Source organism: Esox lucius, chromosome 15, assembly GCF_011004845.1.
Source record: "Esox lucius isolate fEsoLuc1 chromosome 15, fEsoLuc1.pri, whole genome shotgun sequence".
Taxonomy (NCBI): Eukaryota; Metazoa; Chordata; class Actinopteri; order Esociformes; family Esocidae; genus Esox; species Esox lucius.
The window spans coordinates 16,983,296-16,994,100 of record NC_047583.1 but is presented as its reverse complement, the minus strand read 5'-3'; the positions used below and the strand labels follow the sequence as shown (position 1 = coordinate 16,994,100).

Here is a 10,805-nt window from a genome sequence, read left to right as displayed (position 1 = left end):
TTTTTTTTCTTTTAAAGACCTCTACTAACTTGGCACATCTGGATTCAGGCAGTTTCTCCCATGCCGCCTTGTAGATCCTCTCAACACTGTCAGACTAGATGTGGAACGTCAGTGATCACAGTAATCTCCAGGTCTCCCCACAGATGTTCAGTTGCGTCTTGGCTGTGTGATTTGGGATGTCGTGCTGAAAGATAAATCTCTGAACCCACTCTGAGGTTCTCTACGCACTGGATCAGTTTTCTTCAAGGACTCACCACAATGCTTCACCGTAGGGAGGGTTTTAGCCAAATGATGACGTACTGTATCAGATCATATTTTTCTGATGTTCTCAACAGTCTTACTCAAGTCTAGCCACTCTACCACAAAGGCCTGCTAAGGTGTTTCTCCTTTCTTGCAGGATCTTCCATCTCTACATACAAACTCTGAAGCTCCGTTAGAGTGGCCTTTGGGTTCTTGGTCACCACCCTGACGAAAGCCTTCTTTCTTTCTCAATTAATTTGGCTGTATGGGCAGTTCTAGAAATTCTTGGTTTATAAACATCTTCCATTTTAAAATGATGGAGCCCACTGTGCTCATAGGAGTTTTCAGTGTTTCATTAAAAAAAAAAAACTTCAAGATAAATGCCTCCACAATCTCTGAGGTACTTTCCAAAGGCACTATAAATAGCGATATATATAAAAATAATAATATTGGACAGGAAAAGTGGGGGGAAATAAAGGAACGTTAATGCTGAAAGAAAAGTGGGACAGATTTGAATAGATGTGCATTAAAGGCAACGGTTTAGACCAGTGGACCTCCCTAGTTTATATAAAAATAGATTTTTTTAACAGACTTTGAGTTACATTTGCACCAACTGCAGTAATGCTTGTAAACAGCCTTGTGACTATTGTAGTGTTTTGACTGCAGAGATTTCAAGGATTCCAAACCCAGAAAAGCTTTTGGGCATGCATGTGAAGGAGGGGGAAACTGCACAGAGAAAAACACCATGGGTTGCGTTTGGTACAAATTAAGCAGTGACTAAAATGAACACCATCATACTGATTGGCCTTAGAAAGACTCCATAAAATGATTAGGATGTGGTCGCTTGCACTGTCCTCCAAGCACAAATGTGCCAGTGAGTAAACTGACATTTAAAGTGGTTTGAGGTCCTTACCACAGGCACATTCACCTCTTGGGTCATCATCTTTTCTCGTCAGGGTCAATCAAAGGTCATCACTACATATGACGTGTCCCAGCTCCACTACTGCAAACTGTCCTTTTTAAGCTGGAAAACAATGCTATCAGGTGCATCTGTACGGTATACTACAACCATCAGGTTAACAGAGGGGTGGAGTGCTTCAACCACACCTTAAAAATGGAGAACATCTAACATCTAAGTAAAACTTTTGGCCTAAAATAACAGTCTAAAATTGAAACAAAAACATAATTATGACAGTGCTTTAAATCACATTTAATTCATGGAGGACTGGATTAATTTACTTAACTTGTGAACTACATTTCCGTTACCCAGGATTGGCAGAATATTCATTTTTATACTTGGCAGCATGTGTAAAGGATACCTTACTGAAACAATTAAATTTTGCTTTAACTTCATTCTGAAGGTGGATGAAATACGTAATGAGAGCGAGAAGTCCTGCCATACACCAAACATTTACAGTATGTAAGTGTTGACATAAGCCTTACATACATACTTTTTGGTTTTGAGGAGTAAGTGGAAGTCAAATAAGGCAAGTTGAATGGTGGTAAATCTATATTGTACTAAGCACAGTGTTTAATATATTACAGGATAGTGTTGTCAATTGGCATAAATGTGAATGAGGGAGTTACAATTCACCAACTTTAGTGCGACATTAATATACAAAAAGAATAGAGTCGACACAAAAATTGCAAGTTGAGGAACTTCCATAGATACAGCGTAAAGGTTTTGACAGCAAGCACTCAGATTTGACACACAGAACTCTGTAGGATAAATACTTTCTAAACAAGCTCATGGATGCGGGGAACGCCTCATTTGTTTCTTTTAACGCCTGCTACGTTGTTGTTACACTTCTTCAGTTCATCACATGACAACAATGATATACAAGCATTTCTATTGGACGCAGCTATGTCAATCAATTTGATAGGCGTATTTTTGGAGTATGGGCAAACAAGTGAGGTTGTGGAAAAATGTCTTCAGTGCCTGACGGCAAAAAATTAGTCCGGAGTCCTAGTGGACTTCGAATGGTCCCGGAGAATGGAGCGTTCAACAGCCCTTTTTCGTTATGTGAACCTCAGTGGGTCCCGGACAAAGAGGTAAGTTAATATTTAGGAGGACAACTAAAAAGATGCTAAAGCCAATTGGACTAGGGGTGTTTTAATGACAACTGGGAATTCGGAAAAAAGGAGGTCATGTCGTTACGTCAGTGATCTTTATAAGGCAAAACACGTGTACCGACGTTGTCCGACTTGGAATTTCGTGTTTATTTACCGTTCAAACTGGAATGTCTTAACTAGTCCCTTCTCCCACCTGGTGTTCACCGTGAATGCCATGAAGTCAGCTGTCGAGGATTTCTGAGGTCCAACTTCTCATGAACGATGCATTGGCTCCAGTGCTGTCCGCGTTACATACTTGTTCTTGTTACTGCTAGCCAGTCGCTAGTTAAATAGCAGACAAACGTTACGTTTTACCTGCTTAATTGCATGCCAGTTGTCTTATTATTTGGCATCTAGCACAAATAACTACACAAGTTTGCCTATTGTAGTTATGGTTTGCAATTTGCTAGTGTAAAAATGATGTGCTGCCTGTTGCTAACTCCCCAATGCTAGTGGCTAGTTACATTGCGTAGGAGTAACATTTTTGCCAAAATAAAAGCTGTCACTGGCCTAGCAAGTATTTGCTGTTCCTATGACCGCCAGTTTGAAAGCGCATTTTCTTGCATACTCTGACATGAAACGTTAGACTACACATGCCACTGGTCTGGATGCATCATGACGTTGTTCCACTTTGGGAAGCGTTGTTAGTGATGCTGCTCTTCTGTGTTAAGTGGGGGGGTTATAAGACAGTGTGGACTGTATGAGCATGATGACAAAGAGAACAATAGGGTGTGTGCGTTTGTGTGAGAGCGAGCGAAATATAATGTGGGGGATGGGTTACTGTTGCTCTATGAAGCTCATAAGGTAACCCATAGGAACTGTGACAGGCTTTCCAATAATTCCACCCAGCACATGTTGCTGTGTGTTGGCCCATATGTTTTTCAAAGCTTACAGTATACATGTGGTGGTATTGAAACTGTCTGTGTTAGTTTGGGCTAATGTTTTGGTAAACCTGAGGTCTGTGGTGATCGGTTGGAAGGGGGATGTCTAAGTTCTATAATCCATTTAAACTGTGACTCAGATTTTGTTTGTCCACATTTGAACTTGAATGAACCTAGTTCAGATATTTGCTAATATCCTGTTCCTGTTTCAGTGTCCTAGCTGTATGCAGTGTAACAAGAAATTTGACTTCCTTACAAGAAAGGTTTGATTTTCTTTACTATGGTCCCCTAATACATCAGAAAATCGTATAGGCCCTAGACTAGGGCTGTCGCAATTATTACATAATTGCATGATCGCGATTATTTGGGCCAAATTGCAATTATTGTATGACACTCTTATTGCACAAAATGTTTATTCCAAAATAATGTTTCTAATCTGAATAATGGATTTTTACGTAAATGTTAGAAATGCCTCAAATACCATGCTAATTATGTCCGTTTTCGTCAGTTACGATGTCCAGCGCATGGATGCAGAAGAGCATTTGACAGTTCTGTGGAAAGTTAGATCATTTACCGAAACATATTAGTTTTTTATTTTCAGTATTTTAAAACCTAGTTTAGAGTTGTTTTGCACCAGTGAAACGTTGTAATTTCGCAACATTATTTTTCAGGAGACAAACGGGTTTCAGTCTCGTTTGTTGCATCAACTCCGATCGACAAAACACTCAAACGTGTAGTTCCAAATCCGAACACAACTGCACCGCCCTGGGCGCATTTTGGTTTTAAGCTAAATTAACGAGGTTAGCCAAATAATGTAGAGGCGAACTGCCAGATTTGGACCAGAAAGGTGGAACTCAAACGCGAAAATACCACAACTCAAGAACCATCTCCGGATACATCGTGTATTTTTAGGCCTACAATGTTATCTGGCTTGCACTATAATAGTCAGTGGCGTTTTTATATGTAAAAACTTGGTGGTGTACAAACCATTTCAAAATATTGGATACATACCAGTAAAGCTACAAAACTCCCTCTTGCTACTGATGTTTATTTAACACATCAACAAACAGCATGGCTCCACAAAACACTTAATGACAGAGCAGCTTGCTTCTACACACACTGGAGGGGAGAGAGGGAGAACTTTTTGTGTAATTGTTCTCCTTCTCTCTCTCACACGTAAAATTACCAGTGTCACATTTATAAACCTAAATTAGGAATGCAACCAAGCTCAGGACCAATGTGCCTACAGGGCCATACGCGAACAATGAGCTCAACACCACTGAAGGGCACAAGGAAGCGGAAAGACAACTTTAGGGATACAGATCCATTTTATAGACAAGCATGGACACACTGACACTCACCATGATCTATATCAATTGATCCAGCACAAAAATATTACCACAGAGGCAGGATGATAAAATATGCTTTCACTCACCAAGGCTGAGAGCTCACTTGAAGAGAAAGGTGGCACGGCAGTTCTTCCCCTGGGCAAACTTTTCGATGAATGAAGTAATGTAGCTGCCGAATCAGCTGGCTTTCAATGGACAACATGGCCAGTGCGTTGAGTCGCGGCTGTCCCCTGGTATTGAGAATGAAGGTTTTTACCCTCTTCAAGGTGGAAAACTTGAAGAGGGTAAAGTGACGGCCTCCTCTAGGTTGTTCTCATGGATGGATCTTAACAGAGACATGGCCGTCTTAACAGTGTGAAGCTCAGTGTGGCGTTACAGAGTGGTCAGCTCAGACTTATACTTTTCCTCATTTCCTAAAGGCCATAGTTTCACCGCACAGTCAAGCTCAGATTTAGGGAATGACAGGACAAATTGTGGGAAGAGTGAGTTGTCAACAAGCTTGGCAGCAATCAGGTGGTCACTTTGTGAAAACCTCTGCTCCACCTGGGAGATGCCTCCTTCGTCACCAGTGCTGTGTCGGTTACTCATCTGTTCCATCGTGAACGGTGGCAGCCCGTTCATGAGTTTGCTTCCGCATATTCTGGACATTCTCTTTGAAACGGGTGAGCACACTGCTAATCCCAGATGCATCGATGCTCTGTTTTTGCAGAGTGTTGTATAACACATCAGCTTCTGGCATAAGGAAGAAAAAAAAAATCCAGCGAGCTGTAGAAAAGCTCGGTCCCGGATCATCCCATCCTGGTTGTGTGCGTATGTCCTCCATACAAAGAAGCAGTGCAGCGCGGTTTTCGCAAACTGTATTGACAGTTCTACTTTTAAAGTTCCATCGTACAGCGGGTGGCCTTGGAATGCGTCTCTGTGTTGCCTCAACAAGTGCCGCAACATGTTTTGGAGCACCAGAAAAAAAGGTGGCAAAAAACACATTCAGGATGCTCATCCTTGCTGAACAAAGTTGCTGCAAGGTCAGGTTCAGCTGGTGAGCATAGCAGTGAACAAACTGTGAATGCGGGTATGTCTCTTTCATTAGCATCTGTACCCCTCGGACGTTTCCACTCATTACAGCTGCACCATCATAAGTCTGAGCGATCAGCTTTTCTCCCAGCTTCAGTGGTTCCAGCACACCCTTGATGCTATTAGAGAGGCCGAGTCCAGTTTTATCTTTGACTTCCACAAACTCCAAAAACCTCTCTGTCACTGTATTGTCAGGCGACATGTATCGGAACACAACCACCATTTGTGATTTAGGAGGAGACATCAGTTGTCTCATCTGCCTGTATGGCAACAAATTGTCTTGTCCACTTGCTTTGCTATCTCCTCCCTGTACACTTCATACATACAGTCTAACAGTTCGTTTTGTACAGTGCTAGATGTCCCTTTTGAAGATGGGCTGAGCGTCATACTGCCTCTGAAGTCTCGAATTGCTCTCACACAGTCTCGAATATGCATCTGAATATTCCAGGATTCAGGGAGTCTACCGACTCGTCGTGCCCCTGCAGTGTGGTTTCACATTTTCCACAGTTTAATACATGTTATGATCCGACTGAGAACGTACCTGTTTTCTTCCTCCTGTTTGTTATGCTGCTCAATGGAGCGCCTGTATGCACTGTCAACTTGGGCTGTGACATTTACCCTTCCAATTAAGCCCAATTTCACAGCATTGTCCAGATGACTCCCGCTGCTCTCTTATTTTGCAATCCTCTCAGAAAGATGTTTTCAAACCTGTCCCCGACCAAGTACCATCTCCACCAAATAGCAGACATGGAAAACAGAAGAGTGCCTTCTTTTATATGCTAACCGTTAGCCACTTTTTCTTCAAAAACCACTCCACGTTAAACCCGTGGTTACTTTTACCAGCAGTTTGAGTGATGACAATATCCCATGGCTGATGGGCACCAAGTCGCTTTACTTCAAGTTTCTCCTCCAAATTAAGGGTTTCAAACCAGGGCTCAAGTATGAAATCCACTTTATTCATTTTCTCAAGTTCTCTAGCGTATGTGAAGCTAACAAGCTAGCTAAGACAATCTATCCTCCTCTTCTTGCCGACTAATGTTCGAGCCTGACAGACAGACAGCCAATCAGGTCTGAAATACGAAATGACACTGTGGCATCAAATTTGTGTGATCTACATTGATCACACTAACATTCTGAGAATGCGTATTAATATTTTCACACGTACAATGTACATTGCATTGTGAGAGAGGGGCTAGCCCCACATTCATGCTTAGCCTATGGCCTACTACTGCGAACTCGAATCGGCAGAACGCAGTCTGAAGCTGCAAGACAGGGACCAACACACATGAAATAAAATCTGAACACAAATGATATGCAATTTAGGAAAATGCTATATTCATAGATAATAATACATTATAGGAAGTAATCTTTTTTTTTTGTTGCAGTTCTTTCTGTTGACAACAGGTGGGGCTGTACCCCACCTGCCCCTAAAGACCAGTCGCCCCTGATTTATAGTGGCATACAGTATAAACAATTAAATCGTTAATCGCAATTCTTTGTGAAACAAATCATCAACTAAAATGTCATAATTGTGACAGCCCTACCCCAGGCTTTACCTGACTTAAGCCAAATATGGTGGTGTTGTTGTTGAACATTGCTTTACTTACTTTTACAGTTTGTCTTCAGTGGGTGGGACTGTTTAACTTCTTCACCCTCATCACTACCTCTGCTTATCTTACCATGTTGTCTTGATGTTCAGCACCACTGCCGGAGATGTGGCCGGTGTTTTTGTGATAAATGCTGCAGTACAAAGGTGGCCTTGCCCCGGATGTGCTTTGTTGACCCGGTCCGGCAGTGTGGAGAGTGCAGCCGGATCTCCCAGAAGGAAGTGGAGTTCTATGACAAACAGCTCAAAGTGCTCATGGGAGGTCAGTTACAATTGTGTAAGGATGACACCCTGATGCTCGGGCCTGTTCATGTTAACACCTGTATGCAATTAGTGAACTAATATAGACCTGATGTGATGCCTGCTCTGCTCGAACCCCTCGAATCTTTCTGATTTGACTAATTGTTAACATTACTTTGTCATACTCAGGTGGTACATTTATTGTCACCTCAGGCACCTCAGAGAAGTCTGAGACCATGATCTGTCGTCTCTCCAACAACCACAGGTATCGTGAGTGTTTTACCTTTCACAAAGACACAGAGGGAAAGTGACTTGGATTTATTTTAGGATCATACTGAAAGGATGTGCCTTTGTACATTTTCTGAATAAAAGACTGTTTATCTAACTTATTTCACTCTCTTTCAGGTACCTGTTCTTAGATGGGGAGAGCCATTTCGAGGTTGAGCTTACTCGGATCTCAAGTATGCAGGTTTTGACTGACGGGTCCGCTCCTGAAGGTAAGGCTGTGTATGGACAATAAACCAGTAATACAATGCAGTTTTTGAAAATGTTTCTGATCTAAAGAACTTCTATCTTCCTGTGGATGCTGGAAGTCACTTTGATCTCTGTATGACTGGAAGTGTAATTATAAATCCTCAGTAAAATTTGGATGGCTTGTTTATCTTCATTGTACTGATTTGTAACCCTCTAATGGATCTAACAGCATGGTAAGTACCATGATTTGGTTTTGGTGCCTGTCTATTTCCTCTGCTTAATATTAACACTCTCTTCCTCTCTCGCTCTGCCTGGGCGGCTTGGCCCTTCTTGCTTCCTTTGGCCTTAGAGAATGACATTCAATCTTACACCAGTCTACTGGACAGTCAGTATATCTCTGAAGGTTAGCGCTGTTATACTCCCTCGCCCCCAACTTCCTGTTATTCCTGCTAATGTTCAGTTCATTTGCTTGCAGAGTTTGTGGCTGGGCTTTTGGCAAGGATGCATTTGTCATCTTTGTAGATGCATTCGATGTTAGTGGCAGAACAAAAGTGACATCCTTAAAATCTTCACATGCATGCCGACATGGGGAGAGTGTATGATGACCCATCCAGACTTGAGTCTCATTACCCCTCTTTCCGCTCAACTGGGGTCATGTAAATTAGGATACATCATAGCAAATGTATGTTGTTCCGAATGTCTGTCATTTAATTCATTTATTGTGTGCTTTTTTTTGTATTTCTGTTCCTCACTTGGTTAACTGTTTTTACCCACTGTTTTGGTTTAAAAGTTTCCCACTAAATCCTTTAGAGTCCATGGATGTTGAGCGTGTGCTTACTAAACCTTGCCTAATGTTGAGTTTTGTGTCCAGGTGGTAACTCCAGGGCCAGTGGCATGTTGCTCCACTACAAACGAATGGGCTCACTGGACCCCCAGCAGCTACGCATGGAGGCAGGTGATGACAAGAAAACTGCCTCCTCATGGCTGGCTGCCATGCACAAGGTACACCACAGTAACTGGCTGGCAAGTGTTTTAATAGGATTCTTATAGTATTTGACTTCAGAAAAACTACTGAAATGTATGTTGTATGTTGTGAAAGTATATGTGGGAGAATTGTACTTCGCCATAGTTGTTCCTGTATACAGTACGTCTTTGTTTCCTCACAGGCTGCCAAACTGCTATATGAAGCTCGGGATCAGTGATGCCTTGCTAAGATGCCTAGAGAGTCAGAGAGATAGCACAGACCAAGTGTTTTCCTTCCTATCCTTAAGTCTCACGTTGCTTTCGGCTTCAAGAGTTGGCAGATTTGGATCCTTAGCTCTTCCTTAGGGATTCCCCAGGTTAACTGATTCTAGTGAATTATTCACTGCGCCAACTATATGTATTCAGGTGGTTAAATGTAGTCCCATACATTACATTTTTGTATACACTTTTAAATATTCCTATTTTAACACAAAATTCAGTGTTATTACTTGTATTTTTTACTGCTGAAGTATGTGCTATAGTTTTTGTAGCACTTGTATACATTGTTTTTTCTTGCACTACGAAATGACTTAAACATTTGTTCTGATTTTGGATGGCGTTGGTTTTTCTATACATGCTTTGCACAGCCACAACCCCAACAAACTAGACCTCAATGTAAGGATACAATATAATGTTTATTGCAACAGTTACTCTTTTTTGTTGCCTTGAACTCAACTCATTATGTTCCGCATACCAAATAAAATTGTTTTTCTGTATTTAATTTTAAATCATATGTAGAAGTTGGGTAATAGTCCATGGTTTTACCTTTTGTGTATTACTCATATAAGTAGGCTACATTCTTGAATCAATTGTATTCATTGGTAAGAAGCATGTTAAAATGGCGTGCTGGATGTGTTTGTGATGCATTATGTGTCAAGAAATGGCATAACTATGGTTATTCTTTGTTAGGACGTTTGCTATTCCTTAGTTGGTTGAAGTTCATTAAACCTAGTACATCCTTGCTACATGGTTCAAAAATGTTTGATCTGCAGGTCTGTTTCAGTGCCCTGAAGGTATAGCTATTCTGTTGCTGCATGATATGGTGGCATTTGCAATGACTCGATTTTTCTGTCATCTACTACATTGAGTTTAAATTGGTCCTTTTGCAGTAGATGACACTGAATTATGAAATACCACTGCGCTTTATGATCTACCTTTTCATAATCACTGTCCTAATAGTTAATCTGTTACAGTTATTCATTTGATGTAAATAAACAAGCAATCCACATGTATAAAACATTAACTCAATAAATGAAAGTGTTTGTAATTGTCTTTTCACACATTTCTCAAGGCTTTATATTAAAGATGAAAATGGTTACTGTAAATTGTGTAATTTGTTGAGAACAAAATGATGTAACAACAGTCAATGGAAACCAAAATCACCAACCGACTGACAGCTGTATTGAAACTCACACCAAACACCAAAGTAAACAATTGAAATCACAGGCTGTTCCAAATTGCATGAATTTTATCATAACTTATAATGTGATTCAATAGTGTGTATGGCCACCACATGCCTGTATAAACTCCCAACAATGTTTAGGCATGCTCCTGATGAGATGGTGGTTGGTTTTCTGGGGGATCTCCTAAAAGACCTGGATAAGGGCATCAGTGAGCTCCTGCACAGTCTATGGTACTGCTTGGTGGAATTGAATGCACCGATACATAACATTGCAGAGGTTCTCTGGATTCAGGTCTAACACCTAACCGCAGTCAGGGTACGGTCGGCTAGCACCTGGGGATCTGTGCAACCCTCCCAAGGTTATGACTCCCCAGACGATCACTGACCCATCGCCAAACCGGTGATGC

At 41.3% G+C, this 10,805-nt stretch overlaps 1 protein-coding gene across 2 annotated transcripts; it reads left to right on the top strand.

The window, feature by feature from the left end:
• Positions 1 to 2,062: 2,062 nt before the first annotated feature.
• On the top strand, positions 2,063 to 10,274 carry zfyve21 (zinc finger, FYVE domain containing 21). 2 transcript variants are annotated; one of them, XM_010878791.5, is made up of 8 exons: positions 2,063 to 2,292; positions 3,446 to 3,496; positions 7,353 to 7,521; positions 7,689 to 7,764; positions 7,905 to 7,996; positions 8,323 to 8,376; positions 8,845 to 8,975; positions 9,140 to 10,274. In XM_010878791.5, exons 1-8 carry the CDS (start codon positions 2,167 to 2,169, stop codon positions 9,173 to 9,175), a joined length of 735 nt encoding a protein of 244 aa, XP_010877093.1. In that variant the 5' UTR covers positions 2,063 to 2,166; the 3' UTR covers positions 9,176 to 10,274. The 2 variants fall into 2 exon arrangements, with proteins under 2 accessions (XP_010877093.1, XP_010877096.1); XM_010878794.5 differs by lacking the exon at positions 8,323 to 8,376 and having other exon boundaries at positions 2,073 to 2,292.
• The last annotated feature ends 531 nt before the right edge of the window (positions 10,275 to 10,805 follow it).